This window comes from Rhinopithecus bieti, unplaced genomic scaffold (genome assembly GCF_001698545.2).
Source record: "Rhinopithecus bieti isolate Rb0 unplaced genomic scaffold, ASM169854v2 scaffold_21649, whole genome shotgun sequence".
Taxonomy (NCBI): Eukaryota; Metazoa; Chordata; class Mammalia; order Primates; family Cercopithecidae; genus Rhinopithecus; species Rhinopithecus bieti.
The window spans coordinates 646,433-668,805 of record NW_016811584.1 but is presented as its reverse complement, the minus strand read 5'-3'; the positions used below and the strand labels follow the sequence as shown (position 1 = coordinate 668,805).

The window sequence follows — 22,373 nt, the reverse complement described above, 5'->3', positions numbered from 1 at the left end:
GAGGAGAAATAAGTGTTAAAACTTAAAAGCCTAAATTTTAGAATCATACACAAAAACAAGCAACGGGAAAAGGATTCCCTATTTAATAAATGGTATTGGGAACCTGGCTAGCCATATGCAGAAAACTGAAACCGGACCCCTTCCTTACACCTTATACAAAAATTAACTCAAGATGGATTAAAGACTTAAACATGAGACCTAAAACCATAAAAACCCTAGAAGAAAACCTAGGCAATACCATTAAGGACATAGGCATGGGTAAAGACTTCATAACTAAAACACCAAAAGCAATGGTAACAAAAGCCAAAATTGGCAAATGGCATCTAATTAAACTAAACAGCTTCTACACAGCGAAAGAAACCANAAGAAGACATTTATACAGCCAACAAACGTATGCAAAAAAGCTCATCATCACTGGTCATCAGAGAAATGCAAATCAAAACCACAATGAGATACCATCTCATGCCAGTTAGAATGGAGATCATTAAAAAGTCAGGAAACAACAGATGCTGGAGAGGATGTGGAGAAATAGGAATGCTTTTATGCTGTTGGTGGGAGTGTAAATTAGTTCAACCATTGGAGAAGACAGTGTGGTGATTCCTCAAGGATCTAGAACCAGAAATACCATTTGACCCAGCAGTCCCATTACTGGGTATATACCCAAAGGATTATAAATCATTCTACTATAAAGACACATGCACATGTATGTTTATTGTGGCACTGTTCACAATAGCAAAGACTTGAAACCAACCCAAATGACCATCGATGATAGACTGGATTGAGAAAATGTGGCACATACACGCCATGGAATACTATGCAGCCATAAAAAGGATGAGCTCATGTCCTTTGCAGGGACATGGATGAAGCTGGAAACCATCATTCTCAGCAAACTAATACAAGAACAGAAAACCAAACACCACATGTTCTCACTCATAAGTGGGAGTTGAACAATGAGAACACATGGACACAGGGAGGGGACATCACACACTGGGGCCTGTCGGGGGTTGGTGGGCTAGGGGAGGGAGAGCATTAGGGAAATACCTAATGTAGATGATGGGTTAATGGGTACAGCAAACCACCATGGCATGTATATGCCTATGTAACAAACCTGCACATTCTGCACATGTACGCCAGAACTTAAAGTAAAATTTTTTTTAAATGATTATTGTTTGGATTGATGATGACTTTTAACAGTTATTAAAGCTATATAATCTCAAATTTTGACCTAGAAAAGGAAAATGGGTTAAAGCAGGCTGAAAGTAGACACAGGGAGTCTGGTTTGGAGACTACTACAGTTTTCCAAGTGGTAGATGATGTAGATTGTATCAAACATTGTGTGTGTGTGAAAATATGTGTGTGTGCCTATCTGTGCATAAAGAATGGAAGGACAGACAGAACATATTATAGATAACCTGGGTGGGAAAATGAGCAAATTACACACCTGCTAAGATTTTGAACCATGTACCTGCAGTTTACCTGATGACCGAAAGCCTAACTTACAAGTTTTAAATGTTTACTCTTAGGATGTTTTCTGAGAATAATGCTTAAAAGTATAAGCAGAAAAAAGTAAAAAAATAAAGCAAAACAAACAAACAAAAAACAAATGCCTCATTCATCCCGTCACCTTGAAATGGTGATTATTATCATTTTGGTATACTTCCTCCTTGTCCCTGTTTTTTCCTATCTGTATAGCTTTATGTTTTAGGGATCATTTTGGATATACATTTGTATGTCAAGAACTATGAAGGGTCTGGGATCTTCCCTACTGTATCCTAACAGGTTAGCCTGCCTCAGTTCCATGGATGCAGGCAGATGACAAGAGACTTCTGGGCCAAAGATAAAGGACTTTATTGCTCATGGCACAGAGTGACGAATTAGTATATTTGTGTCGATTCTCCTTGCTCCAAGTCCCATGGAGGCCAGTCGGATGGACTGGATGAACACATACGTAGTCATTTGTATTATAGGAGGGCAACCCTGAGATCAGAGAATCTGAATATTTTATAATGGGCAGTAACATGCCTGCCTGCCTTTTGCTCTGGAAGGAGACACTATTATATGGGGTAGTAAGCGTGTCTTCCCTTTGATCCAAACAGAAAAACCACCTCTGTCTTTCAAAGCTAGTCACTATACAAATGGCCTTGAAAGATTATCAGAAAAGAAAATAGTGTCTGTGCTTGTAAAATGCACAGAAACATGACAGACTCACTCGTAGAGAATTGTTTCTCAACAAACATAAATATTTTCACATCACTAAGGTTTTTAAATCAGCATTTTAAATACCTGCATATGTCTGTAAAGATTCAGTTGTAGAAGTGTAGTCAGTTTACCTCCAATCCCCAATTTTCCCAATATCGGTCCTTTAGTTTGTTTTCACTAAAAAAGCTTCACTTAGATATTTCAGTTTGTAACAGAGGGGATAAAATATTGCAATCACCTTGTGCGTTGTAGCTAAAGTTTGGAATAGCAGATAGCAAATAGGCTGTCCCTGATTTAAAGTCTGTATAGCCTCTTCAGCTTCTCCCTCTGTATAAATATGCACTGGCTGGGAGCTGCAAGCATGTCTATTGTCTCAGCTGTTATCCAAAAGCAGACAGGCTCTGTGAAGCTGGATATTAATGCTGCTGGTGGTAGTCCAGCCTGCACTGCTTTTCTTCTGGAAAATGGAGATATTTCCTGACATGTTCTGCTGCTCACACATCTGCGTGAGCTTCAAACAGAAGCTCCTACTGCCAGGCATTAGTGGGGCCCAGAAAACTCCATATAAATCCCTGCAGTGAAAAGGGGAATAATCTGAGATCCAAATAATGACCACCTTGTCCAAACATCTGGAGAGGGCCTGGTCTGGTGATGGGGATTAAAGAAAGGCAAAACAGGATCATGACCAGGTTTTAATCCTGGGCCTTGTGTGTGAGGGAAGTTCCCAGTGGGGAGGCTTCCTTGGGGCTGTGGGGTCTTCCAAAGTAGCTACAATGTTTCAGAAGAGACACAAATGTTGGGGATAAGACTTTCTCAGAGGAAAGGAGGATTCAATGAAACACACCCAGGAGAGCTATTTCCTACTCAAAAATCATCCCAGAAAATTCCAGGTTAAAATTTGTGACAGATGTGGTCATAAAATTATACCGTAAAGATTGAAGGAGGCAACTTTAAAAGTTCTCTGAGTAAGTGATGACTATAGGTTAAGCAGGAAACAAAGCATTCTAATTAGTTAAAAATGAGAGGAAGAGGCGTCTGGTGATATCTTTAAAAGTCTGTACAAAGTAAAAAATGAACTTTCTTCTTCCTTGAACTAACATTTTTGGGCACCCGCTATGTGCTGAGGGATCTTCTAGAAGCTTGAGAATTGGTGGTGCCCAAGATCGATAGAGGTCCCAGTTTCATGGAGCATCAAGTCTACAAAGCAAATAATAAATAAGATGCTATCAAGTGGCAAAGAGTGCTATAAAATAATGAAGTAGTGTAATGTGACAGATGACCGACTTGGACATGAAGCAGTCTAAGTCAGTAGTCAGTCACACACCTGGAAGATAAGAGCTGTGTGAGGCAAAAGCATAGAAAGGTGAAGCCTGTGACGTGAGGGGCCAAGGGTAACATTTCCAAGGACTAGCAGAGACCTGGAATGAAATGCGCTGGAGCCTAATGATTGAGGAAGAAGAGGAACAGAGGCCCTCAGAGAGGTTGTCAGCGCTGGTTAGTGTAATGTGTTGCAAGCATCAATAAAGGGTCTGGATTTCAAGTCTAAAGAGTGATGCAATGCATCTTTACACAATAGAATGGTGGAATCTGGGCTTATAATGTTTTGAAAGATGACTTTACTCTCTTTACCAGAGAGATCAATGAGTAAGCTTTTGTAGTGGTCCCCAGTGAGTGATGCTGATGGTTGGTTGATGTTTTTATAGTAGTGCATAAGTTTAGATAAGGGGCATACTTTCAAGTAAAACCTACTGAAGTTGTCAGTGGATTGGCTCTGGATAGAGAAAGAAGGAAATAACTCTGGGATGAATTCTAAGTTCAGGATTTGTGCTGCTTAGTGGATGGTAGTGTAATTACTGAAACAAGGAAGGCTGAGGAAGTAATTGTTTTTGGTGGGATGGCAAGGGAGCATCACTAAGTGCATTGAAAATAGAACAAGGTTTCCAGTAAATATCTCTGTCTGCCTTCAAAAGAAAACCTTGCATGAAAAAAGTAATAGGTGAAATTGCTACCCAGTTTTAGGGGTTTTCTCAGAGTATCTAGAACCTTACTTGGTGCTGTAGTTTGAATGTATCCCCCAAAAGTTCATATGATGAAAACTTAATTACCAACGTAACAGTATTAAAAGGCAGGGGCATTAAGAAGTACTTAGATCATGAGGATCATGAGGGTGGAGCCCTCACAAATGGAGTAATTCTCTTGTCTCAGGAGTGAATTAGTTCTTGAGAGAGCAGGTTGTTATAAAAGCAAGCTTTGCTTGATCTTGTGGTCTCTTTCACACTTGCTCACTTGTCCTTCTACTTTTCTTGCCATGTTAGTACAAAAGCCCTTGCTGGAAGCTACCACCATGCCCTTAAACTTCCCAATCTCCAGAATCATGAGCCAAATAAACATCTTTTCTTTATAAATTATGCAGTCTCAGGTATTACTTTATAACAACAGAAAGCAGACTAAGAATCTTGGCAAATTGATGGATGGATAGATGAGTGTATGTATGTTTGGATGGATGGGTGGATAAATGTGTCGGCAATGAATGCTCAGATTTGTCCCCTCCTATTTCTAATATGTGGCTACATCTATGAAGCCATTAAAAGATTCCTCTCTCAGTGGCTGCAGTGTGCAGTCACAGGGATTCTGACCCAAAGTACTGTGTCCATTCTGAAACCCAAAGAGCTAGTTTGTTTTAAGTACAATTCATAATTTCTTCCCATTGAGACAATACTCTGTGGTTCATTTCAACTATAAATGCCAATTGTTTGGGATTTTTTTATTTTACAAAAATGATCTCAATAATCTTTATTTTACCAGACAGGAAGCGCTACTTGCAGCCATCAGTGAAAAAGATGCAAACATTGCCTTGCTGGAATTGTCTGCCTCCAAAAGAAAAGACGCAGGAAGAAGTCATGGCCCTCAAGCGAGAAAAAGACCGACTAGTACATCAATTAAAGCAGCAGGTGGGGCCTCCTGCAAGCCAGGTGTGTTTTGCTGGGTGTGGGGCCTTGTGGGCTTTCTCTGGATTTTAGCCACTCTTCATTTCCCATATCCATCCTGTGGGCTCACGCCGCTAAAACCAGGTAGGAGTGCAATGGACCCAGTTGTCGCTGCAACAGCATTTTACTGTTTCTCTGTGTTTATGTGCATGTGGCTGGGCTTGTGTGGTTTGCAACCAGTGCTGTTTTCCTTTCTTTTGTGTCAGCATCATCTCCCCAGAAGTAGCTCTCAGCTTTCTTTCTTCCAGTGGACTTCGTTTGACTTCTGATTAAATTCTAGAAACTTATAATTAAATTCTGGGTAAACTTCTTTCCTGTTGGACCTGTTACCTTCTGCCTTGCTCACTTTCTGGTCCCTGTAAAGAACTGCCCTCATCCAGGTTTTTAGGTTTCTTTCTCTCTATTCTTTCAACTTTAGTTCTTGGACTATTTCCTCCAATACATTTCAGCCAAGGAGCATCTCCCAGCTTCTAGCACTGCCAGACTATGCTTAGAGACTACCCAGCCATTATTCACACTATTTTTAAAAAATCACCCGTTTGCCCCATTATCCTGTGTTTTTGACCCTCTAGGCCACTGTATTTGTTTTGAGGGACATGGAAGCAGGGGCATAGTTCTAAATTGTGCAGAAAGTTCCTTGCTCTCTGGAAGGTTTTCTGGGAGTAGCTTAAATGGAAATAATTACATCTGAAGTATATTGGAAAATCATCCATGAAATCTTTAGATATTTATCTTCCTCATATTACTTGGTGACTCTTGTAAGCAACGATTAAAGATATTCACTAAGATTCGAGTTCATTATGAAATCAGTCAGCTCAATGGTTTATGACCTTGCAGGGTGGCTACCACATTTTACCTAGGGACATATGTGGCTCTGAAGCTCTCTAATGGCCACACAGTTACCATGTAGAGTGCCTCGATATTGACTCAGCCCCTGGGGCAGGCTCTCTGCCTGCTAGAGTGATCTGTGCCAAGCACCATGGGCAAGGTGAGTGGAAAGGAAGCCTGAAGGATTAAGTCCCCTCCACTTACAATGTGACTAACCCTTTTCCCTCTCAGGAAGGAAAAGACATACATTGGCCCTGCACCAGAGTTATTTCTCATGGGGCTGCCTTGTTCAGAGACAGTGAGAGGGACAGAGAATGAGAGAGAGAGAGAGAGAGAGAGAGACCACTACTGTGCCTGAGCACCTTGTCCTCATAGAGGGAGAGTCCCAGTCACTGCAAGACACTGGGATCATTCCACGGAGTGGTATGCCTTGCTAATGCTGGCCTCAGGGGTCGGAGATTGCTTACACCTGACCTCTTTTTTTGGAGCTGTGCATCTTTTACACTGGGTTTTCCACCTACTTGGCCACAGAAAGTCAAAATGAGCATCCTTCTTTGCTTTTCCCTAATTCCTTCCCTGCACCCTCCTCTCCTGCACCTAACCATTGTAGGTTTCTCCTGCAGGTTTATAGACCTGAGAAACAGCCCTTGAGCTTGAAAATACCATGCTCTTGTGGTGCTGGCTACAGTCCAGATATTACAGCCAAGTACCACTGGTCCAGCTATGATGCATACATGATCCAAAGGTCTCAGGTCAGTCAGCTGCTAGGGAGACACTTGCCCCAATCATTGGGGGTGGGGTTGCATAAGAGCTCATCCAACCTTGACCTTCACCTCTTTTGATGATTTTCAGTACTCTATGGCCATAAAGTCTGAGACCATAGATGATAGCATTATATCATGATTTGCAGTGTCATTTCATTTATTGTGTATATATCAATGGTTCCAGACTTTGGCCACCTGATAGGGTCAGCTCTTGCTGAATTAACTTGGTGGAGCTGCAGAATTGCCAGAAGCCTTCTTACCAGGCAGTGGATAATTTTTCCTTTCTTTCTCTTAGACAGTTTGCTCCTCATGTTCCCCTCTACTTTTCCCAACAAGGAATTTTTAAGGCTATCTTTTTTCTTTCTCAGCATCATGAAAATTCACTTCTCGATTCCAGTAAGGATTGAGCATAGTCCTTCAATTTGCTCCTAGGAACCTGCACAAAGCCTTTATTCTTTACAACAAGCTTGGTTTTTGGTGTCATGGGGTACATTTGGGAAACCCCAGCTATGCAGAGTTCAGCTCCTGTATGTGCTAAGGCAGTGTCTAAAGGGCTGTTGTGGAGAAGGATGCAGTGAAGGAAGAGGATGGGCTCCTTGGTGATTTAGGTCTGATATCCTTCCTCACCCCACCCACCAAAGATCAGGAAAAATCACCTGAATTTCAGTATCCTTATTGCCAATGATAATGCCTCTAAGAACAATGATTAATGTGCTATCAAAATAATCCCCTTTTATTGAGAATTTATGCTAGGTCTTATATCCAGTGTCCCTCAGAGATGTTGTCCCATAGTCCTCACAGCAACCATGTGAGTGTGTGCAGCATTATCTCCCTTTTCTAGGGAGCATGACTGAGGCTCAGGGTATGGAATAACCAGTCCAACGACTCACAGCTTGTAAGTGATGGGGCTCAGGCTTTAGATAGTCTATCGGATTCCACACATACCCCACCCACCAGGTTCAGGGAGAAATTCAGAGTGTCAAGCAGAATGGTATTCCCAGAAATTGTGAGGTCTCCTTATCTTCATAAACCTGAAGTAGATGCCAAAAACACCATTAAAGAATGTTCTCCAGCTGTTCACAAACAGTGGGTTCTGCCTGGAGTCCTTACACTTAGGCTTTTTGATCACATTGACAACAATTACTAATACTTTTGAGCCCTCATCATGTACTAGGCATGGGTATAAGGGCTTTACATACATCAACTCATCACCTCCCAAAAAGACTGAGCGTGTGATACTCTTATAGAGAAGGAGCCAGAGGCCCAGAGAGGTTGGGTATCTTGCTCAGCCTCACGGTTGGATACACCATAATACTTAAGGAGACCCTTTGCCAAATGATCATAAAAGATGACATCCAAAGTTGAACTGCTTAAGGTGAATCCTGTTTCTGGCATTTATTAGCTGGGTGATTACAGGCAAGATACTAAACCTTGAACCTCAGTTTCCTCATCTGTAAATTGGGCTAACAATTCAAAGAGTTATTGTGAGGTGAAAGGTAAACTGAGTGCTTTGCATATGCCTGGCACATAATAGGTGCTACATATGTGTAAGCTGCTATTGCAACTACTATTACTATTAGTACTACTATTATTGCTACTACTACTAATTGATATTATAACCGCCAACACTCAGAGGTAGTTTAATTTTGATTTCATCATTACTGCTTTGCACACAGCTGGGCACAGGTTGAGAACACATTGTTGAGCTGTGGCAACTGTGGCAGAAAGAGCAAATAGACCTTGACACCTAAGCCTTCCTGGTCCTCCTCTCCTAAAGCCAAAGCACTCATGGAGCAGTGAGCAGACATGTCAGAAACCCTGGACCCCAGGTCCCAGCCTGCACGGAAGAGGCCCATAGCACTTATGAAATTTGCTTGCTTTGTGTATGCAACCCACATGATATCAGTGAGGAAGGGCAGTCCTGGGAGGGTGAGTCCCAGATCTCAATTGTCTTGATGTGCATGGCTGACTTGGAAGAGCAGAGCTCTTTCAGGGCCAGTGAGAGGGGAAGGCCACCCGCCTGGCCTGCTCAGTCTTCTGTGCAGATACTGAGGCAGACTGGCTTATGAGAGATGTCACCCTCGTCAGACTGCCTTCCTTTTTCAATACATGGTCTCACTCTGTCAGCCAGGCTAGAGTACAGTGATACAATCACAGCTCACTTCAGCCACCACCTCCTGAGCTCTAGCGATCCTCCCACCTCAGCAGGCATGCCCCACCTTTCCCAGCTCATTTTTATATTTTTTTGTAGAAATGAGGTTTCACTATATTGCCTAGGCTCGTCTCAAACTCCTGGGCTCAAGCAGTCTTCCCACCTTGGCCTCCCAAAGTGCTGGGATTATGGGCGTAAGCCACCATGCCTAGCCCAGGCAGCCTTTTGAGCTCAACTTATACAGAAAGTCTCTCCCTTTCCCAGACCAACACAAGTCACTGAGTTATTGCCAGGCACATAGTAGGTGCTCAGTAAATATTTGTTGTGTGAATGAATGCATGATTACCATTTTCCAGGCTCTATGCCAAGTGCTTTATGGTTACATAAGTTTACAAACATCATCTCATTTTTTCCTTATAATCAACCAACTTATTGCCTACCTACTCTGTGCCAGACTCTCTGCCAGGTGCTGGGGAATCATCTATAACAGATATTTTGCCTGGCCCAACGAGAAAAGCATCATCCTTATTTTTGAGTTGATTAAACCAAAGTCCAAGAGACTATATGACTTAATCACCATCAAACCACTCATATCTGGTGCAGAGTTGGCCCTGGTGCTGCAGGAGTGCTGAGATCTTGCTTGTGGCTAGGCTGAACACTGACTCCCTAAAGCAACATTGTGAGCCATGATCAGCCCCCATACCTCACAGATGTCATCAGAGAAACCCAGTTCCAGTGGTTCAGCTTATGACTCCCAACCTGTCCAGGGTGATGGGGATAATAGGAGTGTGCAGCTTGGTAAGACCAAGTGTCATGTTTGCCACATTGGAATTCAACTTAACAAGTATTTACTGACTGCCTGCTCTGTGTTACAGTGCTAGGCATGGAATACATCAGTGACTAGAACACATAAAGACCACTTCCTTGTGGAGCTTACATTTTTCTTTTTTTTGAGATAGGGTCTTACTGCATTGCCCTGGCTGGACTGCAGTGGTGCGATCACAGCTCACTGCAAGCTCCAACTCGTGGGCTCAAGCGATACTCCCACCTCAGCCTCCCTAATAGCTGGGACTACAGATGTGCACAACCATGCCTAGCTTATTTTATTATTGTTTTTAGAAGAGACAAGGTCTTGCTAGGTTGCCCAGGCTGATCTTGAACTCTGAGACTCAAGCAATCCTCCCACCTTGGCCTCCCAAAGTGCGGGGATTGTTAGGCATGAGCCATCACACCCAGACAGGCTTACTTTTTAATAGGGGGAGAAAGGCAATAAACAATGAACATAGTAAATAAATTATATAGTAGAAAAGAAGAAAAATACAGACTAGCATAAGGCAAAACAGGAGTTCTAGGGTAGGATCAAGGATCTGGTGACAATTTAAAATAGGGTAGACAGGATGGGTCTCATTGGGAAGGAGACATTGGAGCAAGGACTTGAAGGTGGCGGGGGAATGAGCCATGTAGATGTCTAGGGGAAGGATTTTCCAGCAGAGGGAATGAAGCAGAAGTGTGCTGGTGTGTTTGGGTGATAACAAGGAGCCTAATGGCTGGTGTAGAGTGAGCAAGGAGGCAAGGAAGTAAGTTGTCAGAGTGGGAATGGGTGGAGTAGACTGTAGGACTCCTGTGCAGGATCTGCTAAGAGTGGTGTATTCTGAAGCAGAACTTCTGTGCAGTTAGGAAGCAGAATACACTAACTCTGCAGCCTCAGAATAGGGAGGGCTCCCCTAGTCACCACTATGGACTGGCCTGTTTAAGGCTACCCTAGTATGCTCACTTTCCACATCCCCTAGCTCCAGCCTCCATGGAGTCTCAAGGTGCTTGACTTGCCTTTTTAGGAAACACTGCTACTTCCGTTGGAGCCACAAAAGAGAACTCATGCTGGAATTTGCCTGTCATACCTGATGAGGTTTTTAAGTAGTGTGGGAGGGAGTAGGGCTAATGACAAAATACCCTCCCTGACTTTCTGGCAGTTTCAACAACACACCATAAGAGTCTAAATCTTGACTTTCCTTGCTGTCAAGAGGCATTCAGGTAGACAAGAGAGGCCATTCCCCTGCTATTGGCCTACACTGGGGGTTGCCTGTGCCTAGGAGAAGAAGTACATTTGGCCTCCAGGCCAGGCCAGCTGTTTTCAAACTTCAGTGGGCAGAAACATAATCTTTTCTAAAGATAAATCTCAGGTTACACTCATCACCCTCCAGTCCTTACTGCTGAAAACCCTTCCCAGGCTCCTCTAGGTGTTAGGATAAATACAAACTTAAACCAATGTGCTCTGTATCTTGCATGTACCCTTTCCTTTGCCTGGAATGTTTTTCCCTCTTTTCTTTACCTAGTTAATGCCTATTCATCCATTCAATTTCAGTCCAACATCACTTCTCCAGGGAAGCCTTCTGGGACTTGCTCAATTGGGTCAAATCTGCCAAGTTGACACTTTTCAGCACATATATTATCCATTTTACAGCACTTGTAACAGATACAATTTTGCATTTGTTTTGTGATGATTTTAATAATAGCTATCTGACTTGCTAGTTTTTGAGCTCCATAAGGACTGAGAATATGGTAATATGACTTTTTGCTCATCATTGATCTCTGATAATTGTGTTATCTGTTACTAACACAATTGCTAGCATTCAGCAATTATTTGTTGAATGTATGAATGAATGAATAAATCATGGCAAGAAAAGAAAAATAATCCATCAATCATGATCCTTGTTTCTATAGATAAGACTTAGCCTCATAATTCTCACCCCAATATTCTAGGCAGCCACCACCAGTCTATAGGGCTTGATAGAGAAGATGAGGCCTATGTGTCAACTGATGACCTCAAAATGTAACCATGCCCTTTCTTGCCACATTGCAAAACACTTTTACAGAGTGACTTTCCCCATGGTTGAACTATTTGGGATGGTGGTAATTTTGGACTTTATTCCAAATTTTTTACCTTCTTCTAGTTCAAATCTTCTCAAATTTCTTGGACTCTTTTTGAATAAAATGTCACTGAGTTCTCAGAAGTAGCAGAGGTTGCTTGCTGTTATGAAGGGAATCCCTCCATTTCATCCCTGAAAACTCCCGAGTATCTCATAAATCAATTTGCCTAGAAATAGTTTAACTATTTTTAAACATCTGTCAAGAAAGCTAAAGGTGATATGAAACGAGTTCAGAAATTGCAACTGTGCTTAACAATAAAAGAATCTTTGTGATGCTCTGCAGGTGTTGACATTTGGGTTAGTTCTAGGCTGAGCGTGGTATAAAGGTAAGAGGGTAATACAAATTAACTTTCTGCTATGTGTTGCATTAAAAAAAGGTAAAGGGTTGATTCTAGTTTGGTAGAGTAGATATCTAACACTATCCAACTTTTGTATTCCTTCCACTCCTGTTTCTTCACAGGCATATACCTCTGATACTTTTATGTTGTTTCTTTTTAAAAATAATCTTGCTTGCAGATTTGTGCAGTTTTGGGAGAGGGCCTCAACTGGGAATTAGTTAAATTTTGATTTGGTTCTTTTCTATGGAGGCCAGTTCAAAAACATAAGAAAATTACCACCTTTCCTTTTTTGGTGTCTTGGAGCCAGGGCCCCAACTCTTTTTCTTCACCCTTGAAAAAAGAACTGACATCAAAATAATTAATTCTGAAATCACTGGATTTGCCTGCTGCTAAGGAGTTTTGAAGAAAGCTTAAAACTAAATCTTACCCCCTAAGCCATATTCCCAAATGTTCCCCTATGTGCTGAAGTAGTGATACACACATCCTCGATGAAAATGCCTTTTTAAAATGAGGGCCAGACATTATTGTTTAGTTAAAATTAGAACCAGCTTATTTCTCAGAACTGGTTAGACTACTTTTGAGATCAGAGATAAATTGTACTTGGTTTTCTTTTCCTTTCTCTACCAGTTCTGGGCATTGCTTTTGGCCACCAGGAAACACATAGGTCAGCTGGAGCAGGAAGGCATTAAGACCAGGAGACTAGTCCACTGGTTCTCTGTGATCTGCCTCCCATGGGGTTTGCAGAAAAGAAAAGTCCCATGTCTAGGTAAACATTCTGGAGGCCATAACAAGTTGCTTGTAATGTAATCTATTTAGGTAGAGCCTCTCTGCCCTGTGTTGTCCGAAAATCATAGGACTGTCTATAAGGATTAGTCTACAAAGATTAGTCGCAGATGTGGTGAAAAGTGGGAGAAGGCAGAGGCTGCCCTGGAATGTGTTCAGGAGAGCCACCTATAAGGATGGAATCCCAGTCAAAATTGGATCTCAACAGAGGTAGACCCATCTTGTCCAGGAAAGTAAGAAGCACCTGAGTGGAGTGGTTAGCCAGACATTTCTTCTCCCCTCTGCTAGAAGCCACGGTTGTGCTTCCTATTTACACTTTCAGTGCTTCATGTGCAGATGACTTTTAATTACCCTTTACGGTTCAGGAGGTTAGCACAGTTAAACAGCAGTAGAGGAACTCCATGCAGTAGGGTTCCCATAGCCTCCTGTTGTGTTTGGATTACCTCCAGAAAAGCTTGATTTGATCCCAGCATTGTAATGCATCACAGACTTGGTCCAGATCAAATTGCTAAAATGCAAATGTATTGGTTTTTACAGCAGACCCACTTTGGGTTAAGCTGTTTGTGTCCCACTGGTAGAATCCAGTCACATCTCTATTTATCTTTGACTTCAATGCAAAGTGTCTTTACAGTCTATTCTAGAGAACCCTTTTTAATAAAAAAAGAAATACTCAGATCTGGCAGGTCATTCTTATGGAGGTAAAGCCTGAACTGCTCAGTGTTACTGTAAACAATTTCCTCTTAATGTCCAAGCAATTGGGTAAGACACTCATTTGCTCTCTTAGCCTGGAAACATTCCTTATCCTAGGCAGCTGGTGCCTCAACCCCAGTACTCAGGGAATCCACTCAGTTTGCCATTGCAACAAAAAATAGCACTCAGTGAATATGGAGGCAAAGTATTTTCTCTGATTTCATGCATTTTTCAAATCCCTATCAGAAGGGCATCTTCCCAGAGCATCAGGCTGACCTGATGGCCAATAATGTGAGTCTCTCACCTGAGTGTCTTCCTTGGGTGAAAGCTCTGTTTTAAATGTATTTTAGTTCCTTTTCCTAAACATGCATGGAGCACTTATGGGCACTCTTTGGCTATAGGATGTGTTGGTTTTGTCCTTAAGCCTTGGAGTTTTATCATCTCTACTTCTAGTATGATAGATACTAGCTCATGAAAGATAAAATAGGACAAATTGCTATTTTTTTTGTTGCAGAGATGTTACTGAAGTTCAAAAACCTTTGCCTGCTGGAGGAATCAGAGAATGCTTTCTACATAAGTAGAATTCCCATGAATTCTATGATTGGCAATCTGTAGCCCATATTTTGTGACCAATGCCTATTTAACCATGATACTTTCTCTTAAGTTTTTAAGGATCCCAGTAAAAGTATTGCTAGTTTTAGGAGGGGTGGGGAAACTCACTCTTTGCTTTTAAGTATTAGTTTAGAAAACTTGAAAAGATCAATTTTACCATTGTTTTCCCTGGCTTTTAGAAATGCATAAAGGGGGAGATGGGTCTGATTTTTAAATTTCAGAGTGATTTGCCAACTTTGCTTCAGTAACTTGAAGCACCCCACAGCACTGAGCAGTTGGCAGAGCATATCAGAATAACAGGCTTAGCTGAAGGTGACCAAAACAGAGAATAGCATCCACATGCCAAGAAGATCTCTCACTGTGCTGTCTCTCTCTTTTTATTCAAATTTCACATCTGTGCTCTATTTTTAAACATTTATTCTTTAAGTGATAACGCATGTTTTACCAAGCCTCTTATTGGATTAGACATGTTTGAAATCCCCTCAACTTTAACCTGTTCATTACCGCCTCTGAGACTATTCAGATCCACCACCAAAGTAGAGTGTGTACAGGAGAAAATTCCCAAGATGTCGGCCACCAGGGAGCCAATGTGCTTTGGGAGGAGGAATCCAGCTGTTAGACTGTGTGGATTTGGGGAGTTATTAGACTGACATTGCTTCAGTGAGACTTAGGAGTGGGTATAATGTGTACAGAGACCTTGGTGTACATCATTGTTTTTCTATTCACATTTTAGAATGTGAGGAACCAACAGTTTTTGAGCTCTTGTATAGTTGGCGTTGGGCTAGGGATTTTAAATCTATTATCTCATTTAATCTTCATGACAACCCTAAAAACCAGATGTTAATAATCCTGTTTTACAGATGAGGTAACTTGGGTTCAGGAGCTATGCAGAGATGCCACAGCTGGTGAGAGGTGGAACCAGAGCCCAACTGGGTCTCACATTGAAGTTTTTCCGTGCTCTTCCCAGGAGCTGTCCCTGAATTGGTGCGATACCTCGGTTAGGTCTTAGCCCCTGTAATCCTGAGGCTAAAAAGCGGAATAAAGAAGGCTTTATTCTGGACCCTGAGCACCCACTGCCCACCCCTCCTGACCCTTCTTGCCTGGCCCCCGCTGGCTCCTGCCATGACCTGAGGCCACCATGTGCAGGCAGGGAAGGGCGACTTATCTCTTCCTGCATCACCAGACATCACCGGTTGCCACTAGGGGATAAGGCTACAGGCTTAATCAAGTGTGCTGGCGTTTTGGTTTTCTTGCAAGAAATGGTGGCGCTCACCTCCTGCAGCCTTTGTGCTTCATTCTCAAGGTAACTGTGGGAAAGCCTTCTTCTCTTTACTTTTACATTTTCTTTTTCATCATTCAACATATAAAACCAGGTTTTTCCTGGTCCCTTTCTCTCTCTCCCTCCCTTCCTTCCTCTCATCATATAATTAAAAGTCCTTTCAGGCTGTCTTCACCTTATCATTTCAAATACATTGAAAAAAGATCCCACTTCCTGCCCTTGTGTCCTCCTGATGCTGAATTTCAAAATGAAAGAAAAGCCCCTTTTCACTCACTTTTTGCTTCACACCGCCCCTTGAAAAGCTGTGTTAAAGTGATATCGATTTTGTCATTGATCACCATTGTGGTGCACACCAGGTCTGTCCTTTCCTGGCTTCAGAACTTCTTCTTTTCAGCTTTTCAAATAATAGTATCAGGATTTTTTCCTGAAAATTAAGGAAAAGGATTTTTCACCCTCTCCTCTCATGATTACAGGAAGACATTTATCAGACTTGGAATTTAAAATTTCCATTACTTTGCCTTTAATCTTTCTCAACTTTATATTCTTTGGGGGAAGATGTCACTTTCTTCTTTTGATTCTCTGCAACACACTAAAGGCAAAGTTAAAAGTTCCAGAATCTCCCGTGTATTGTTTTTTTTTTTCAATGTTACCCCTTAATAATGCACTAGATTAAAAAGTAATAAGGATTTGATTTTGTAGCATCCTTTCTATGTAAATGAGCTTTTCCATAGTTGAAGGTATAGAGATATATCTTTTATCATAAAAATAATATATGCTCATAATAGAACCTTAGAAAAATGTAAATAAAAAACTAAAGTTACCCATAGTCCCACTACTCAGAAATAACTGTCACTAAGATTTATAGTTTCCTACATTCCATTGTCTACATACATATTTGAACAAAGGCATGACATACTACATAATAAAGTTTGTTTAGCCTTTTAAACATTTAATATTTTGTACATTTTTCCCATGTCCTTAAAAGCCTTCGAAAACGTATATCTTGGTTTATGATTTCTATCATTTTGTAGTCATTAATTTTACCATTCTGCTTTGGGGATTTCGATTTGTTTCTAGCTTTTCACTTTTGTAATCACACTGTGGTGAGCATCTTAGTACATAAGGCTTTTATTTTTTATGTTAATTTCTTTAATGCCCAAGAGTTGAATTATTGGACTTGTGGGTAGTTTTCAGATTTTAGAGCATCAAGAAATAGCTGTCTCCTACAGTGGACTTGACATTCGTAAATTTTTAAATAAGTGTCAACTGTTCGTGTTAAATTTTTCAGGCTACATTCTGAAAACATGCCACTCATAGATTTGGGGCAGAATCCTACCACAGGAAGTGCAAGTGATCCGTAAACAGAGACAACAAGAGGCAGAGAGAGATTTTTACAACTTAGGTGGGCATGGAAAGAAGTAGGCAGTTTATCCAGCAAATATTTGTTGAGCATGTACTGTGTTCCAGATACTGTTCTGGACACTGGAGATACAGCTGTGAACAAAGCAGACAATTCTCTGCCCCATATATTCCAGTGAAGAAACAAGAAACAAAATAAAGACATCAAATATAGGGCATGTTGCACGACAATAAATACTGTGGGAAAAACCAAAGATGATGCTGTATGAGGGATTTGGGGAGCTGATTTTGAATAGGATGTTCCACAGATACCCTGCCCGGGAAAGCACTAGAGCTTTCCAACCAAATTAGGGGTGAGCCATGTGGAAGCCCTGTGCATGGAGGGGAGACCTCAGTGAGGACAAACCGCAGCCAGGAGAGTTGGAGTCTGTTCCTCTGGGCCAGCTCCCCAAGTGCAGTTGCTAAGTTGACAAGGTGGGGGAGCCAGAACCCCACAACACTAGTGTTTAGATGACATTATTTTTAAAAAATATGCATGCAGCAGCCCAACCCCATTCTCTTATCTCTGCCCTGATATGACCACTGGGACATGCCCCTGTTGGGCACAACCAAAAAATCTTCATTCAAATGACCTTCGATACAGCCTGGGAGTGGAATTGGGCAAAAAGATTATAACTTTAGATCAGACAGAGAGGTGGTCATCCCAGAAAAGAGTGAAAAGCCCCAAGAATGGCAACTCAGAAGGTCTAAATCCAAGGCTGTTCTTACGCCCCAGAAACTACAATTAACTGATTATCTTGCAGCTGACTTATTTCCTCTTTCTCATGGCCCAGCACTCCTAGAATTGCAAACTCAGCTCAGAAATCAACCGGAAACCCTACTGCTCCTGGCCACCTTGGGTGTGATGAAGCCACTTGGGGTGGGTGCTAGGGTAGGAAGGAGGTGTGTGGATCACAAAGCCAGGCAGAGTTTCTGTTGTCAGTCTTCTTGGTTTGGGGGCCTAATGCTCGCTGAGATGTCTGATGCAAAGGCTACCTTAAAGTGTAATGTTAAAAGTTTAAACAAAGCAAGGCAACCCACCTCCTCAGGGGAGCCCTGGCAGGCAGTAGAAGGTTCAGGGTCTGAAAATGGACCCAAGAGTTCTAGCCCAGCTGTGGTCCCAATGCACTGAGAAACCTTGGGCAGCTCATTTTTTTTTCTCTCTCTCTCACAGGCTCTGTTCCTCCATCTGTAAAGTGAAAGAGATAACCTAACAGACCTCTAAGCCCTTGTAGTTTTGATTGTCTGAGATTATTCCAGTGCATTCACACATAGTACGTCAAGTACTTGATCTGTGACAAGGCCTTTGAGGATGCACAGGCAAATGACAGGATTCACTTTTGCAGAGCCTACAGTTGAGTAGAGAAGATGCATTGTTCAGTAGAACATTAACACAGCTAACGCTTCTTCAGGAAGTGGTATGCTAGGCACAATGTTGTGCGTTTGTTTTATTATAGTCCCCACAAAAACTTGAAGAGGCAGTACCATCATTATGCCCACTTTGCAGATGGGGAAACCAGGTCACAGAGCTGATAAGTGGTTGGGCCAGGGTGCACACTTAGCTAATCTGCATGTAAAGGCAGCACTCTTTGCTCATTTGTTTTCCCATCAAGATACAATTGCCATTTTCCCCATCAGGCAATATTGGCGGATTCTAGATTTCAGAGACAACAGTGAAGAAGGAAGGATCCAAAGATCGCTCATTTGACTGGTGTAATCCTGACTCACCTCCACTCACTAGTTGTATGATGCTGAGCAGGTCAACTTACCTTCCTATAAAATAGGTACATTGTTTCCTACCTAAGTTACAGAGAAGTATTATCTTGAAGCATCTTCTCTAGGGTAAGGTCTTTAAAACCCCTGAGGACTAAAGAAATGTACAAGATGTTGATCTTAGTTGTGAGGTGGAAAGATGGGGCTATCTTATTCTTCCCCACAGGGTAGCACTGTGCTTCAAGGAATGGTGGTCCCATACCATCTCTGGTGACAATCTCTCAACATAAACTAGGATTCACATGACTTGTTCACTGACCAAGGAATAAAGAACTTGAGTGGCAGTGTTCAAACATAGGGTCACCTCCTCTGCCTTTTTGGGAGCCAGACACTCATTTATCTGTGAAGAAAAACAAATAGAACAGAATGAACACTGTCTTGAAAGAACCCTGTTAGCTGGGTGTGGTGGCTCACACCTGTAATCCCAACATTTTGGGAGGCCGAGGCGGAAAGATTGCTTGACTCCAGGAGTTTGAGACCAGCCTGGCCAACATAGTGAGGCCTCATCTCCACAAAAAGTCAAAAATTAGCTGGATGCGGTGGCATGTGCCTGTAGTTCCAGTTACTCAGGAGACTGAGGCAGGAGAATTGCTTGAGCCTGGGAGGTCGAGGCTGTAGTGAGCCATGGCTGCGTCACTGCACTCAGCTTGAGCAACTGAGTGAGACCCTGTCTCAAAAAGAAAGAAAGAGGGAGGGAGGGAGGGAAGGAGGGAGGGAAGGAAAGAGAGAGAGAGAGAAGAAGAAGAGGAGGAAGAGGAGGAAGAGGAGGAAGAAGAAGAAGAAGAAGAAGAAGAAGAAGAAGAAGAAGAAGAAGAAGAAGAAGAACAAGAAGAAGAAGAAGGAGAAGAAGAAAGGGGAGGAGGAGGAGAAAGGAAAGGAAGAAGGAAGAGAAGGAAGGGAGGGAGGGGAGTGGAGGGGAGGAGGAGGTGAGATGGGGAGGCGAGGGAGGGAGGGAGGGAAAGAAGGGAGAGGAGAGAGGGAGGGAGAGAGGGAAAGAAAGGAATGAAAGAAGCTGGTTCAGGATGGGTTCTGGAATTTTTCCCTCCAGGAAAGGGGTATTTATACCCATCCAACAATGATGTTTGCATGTCTAGGCTCCTGAGGGGTCTGCTGGGGCCAGGGTCTTCTGAGGCTTCTTGAGATGAGGTTTGGCTTCCAGGAAGAGCCTGTGTGTTCCTGAGCTTTCTACTGATGCAATCCTTGGTAAGGCAGGGAAACAAAAGTTGATATATTGGTGGGGGAAGAGCAAACTCTGGGGGTTTATTTTTTATGAACCAAAGACACTTAAGTGTTGCTGATTTATCTTAATAGCAGATAGTATGAGCAAATGTCCCAGTTGCCTCTTTGTGCTTTTGGCAAGTATGGATGAGAAATGGAATGGAGCAGACCCAACCAGAGCTGCTAGCCCAAAGTTTAGGAGTCTTAATGTTCCTCACTCCCAATATGTAATTTAGAATTGTTTCCAACATTTTCCAAGTTGCAGGTGGACACCCAGCTTTGGCAAGAGGCAGAGTGTGTTCTATCACTAGGTTTTCTGCTTCTAGAACAATGTTCTTAGGCTGGAGGGGAGCTGCACATCTCCCCTCAGTGGTTCTTTAGAGTTAGTTATCTGGTCCTGTGGGTACTGGTCCTGTGTAAAGAAACCTTTTTTCACATAAAGAGCCCTCTTGCTTGTCATACAGGGATTCTCAGAGGGCACAGCATGACTGCTCTCTGTATCCTCCTACGTCAGGGCCGGAATGAGACCACACTAACCCAGTGCCTTAGAAGTTGGAATATAAATTATGTCCAACCATGTTCAGTGTTGTAACATTTGCTAATCCTTATTAGATATGGATAAATTCTCAGGACTTAATTCGGCATGTTGAATCAGTTCTTCAGATTGTCTTTGGGGACTGGAAAGGAAACGTACGACTTCACTACAATTTTTCTTTTGTTTCTTCAGAATGGGACATAATTTTTTATTGTTAGCTGGTGGAAATTTCGGTGAATCATTGCCAACTGTGGCTCACTCCCACAGGAAGAAAGAATCAGGCTTTAGTTGAGAACATGTTCTTTGAAACAAACCAGAATATTTGATTTTTGAAATATCTTTCCACTTTAAAAACATGCTGTTCAACAAATATTAATGTCCTGACCAAGACCAAGAGAACTGAGGAAGTAGAAGAAACCTAAGATTTCTCTCTGAGGAAAATGTTAGAGTGATGTGTGATGCTTGAGTCTGATAATAACTCTGCTGAACATGGAGAGAGTCTGTGAGGGGCAGGCAGAGCATCCTTCTGACCTTGGTCCTTACTTCCTCCACAGTAGAAGGAGCTAAGTGCTGGCTGGAAGTCAGGCATTCCACATTCCTTTACCAGGTCACCCACATTTACATGACCTCTGGCACATCCTGTCATCTTACTTACATTTCTGGTATTCAGTCCAGAAAATATACTCGATAATAGGTTCCCTCTTTCTGCCGCCAAACAGTTTTATGTTGTAAGCCATTGTTGGATATTTTAAATGGCTTGGGTTGAAAGCTGTTGTCCTGTTCTTTTTTCTTTTATCAGCAGCATCTCACCTAGTTTGGTGGTCAGTCATGCATGCCCAGTAATCACCCTTAAGGGACTCAGATCTTCTCAAGTCGGATGATTCTGTGACTGGGCTTTGGGATTATTGAATTGGTTGATGTTATAGCTGCAAAATTATCTCAGTGGGATTCTTGTACTGTTCATAATTAGAGGTTCGTTTTAATAGATCTGTTTTGCAGGCTTTTCTGAGCAGGACTCCTCTGGGGCAAATCCATCATAAATTCTCTGTGGTGATAGGGCAGATGATTTTTCACTTCTTGGGTGCTTTGTCCAAACAGTGGTCACATAAAAAAGTCTGATTCTGTCTTCTTAGCCACACCTAATTTTCAGCTTCTGCTGAGAGCAGGACCCAAAATTATCCCCACATCTCCTTGTGAAATTTTGTTGAAAAGCATTAGTCCCGGTGCACTGAGCACAAAGCCAAATTACTTCTGGAATGTTCCATGGAACTGTGGGACCCCAGATAGGCATCAGGGAACCAGCACAATATCTTTCCCTGCTTCTGCATGATCTGCGGAATGATTTATAGATTTTTATCTTCACCTTGAGCCATCTGAAGTCAAGGCTTGGGTCTAACTTCTATGGTTGTTTGGTTGTTTGTTATTATATTTATTCTCAAACTCAGAGAATGCAAAGGATAGTTCTGGGAAAGGAGAGGCCTCATTCTCCAGTCAAATGAATGTTCTCCTGACAGTTTGCCAGGATGTTTCTCAGATCTCTTACAGTGTTGAAATGCAAATCCAAAAAAGAACTTCTCGAACAAACCAAACAGAAACCACACACTTATCCAGGGACAGAGTTGGTATATGTGCCTGCTGGTTTTCATGTCCAACAACACCAAGGTCTTTATGGGAATGAAAGCTTCCCTGGACCCCAGAGAGGCATCCCTGAGGGAGAAAGGAGAAAACTTGAAGGAGAAGGTTAAAGAAGCCTTTTCTGATTATTCCTTGGCAGGGACACGCTGAGAAGAGATAGTGAACAGCATTGGACCTTTTCTAGCATGCAGTGATTCCCAGCTTGGAATTCCCAAGAGGCTTAATGTCATGCGCCATAGACTGATAGATAATGAA

At 42.2% G+C, this 22,373-nt stretch overlaps 1 protein-coding gene across 1 annotated transcript in view; it reads left to right on the top strand.

Annotated features, from left to right (window-relative positions):
* ERC2 (ELKS/RAB6-interacting/CAST family member 2) overlaps positions 1-22,373 on the top strand; it is a 905,732-nt gene that overhangs the window by 747,373 nt on the left and 135,986 nt on the right. Inside the window, 2 exon segments of the mRNA XM_017894219.1 lie at positions 5,005-5,079; positions 5,081-5,150. Coding sequence (XP_017749708.1) covers positions 5,005-5,079; positions 5,081-5,150 — 145 coding nt within the window.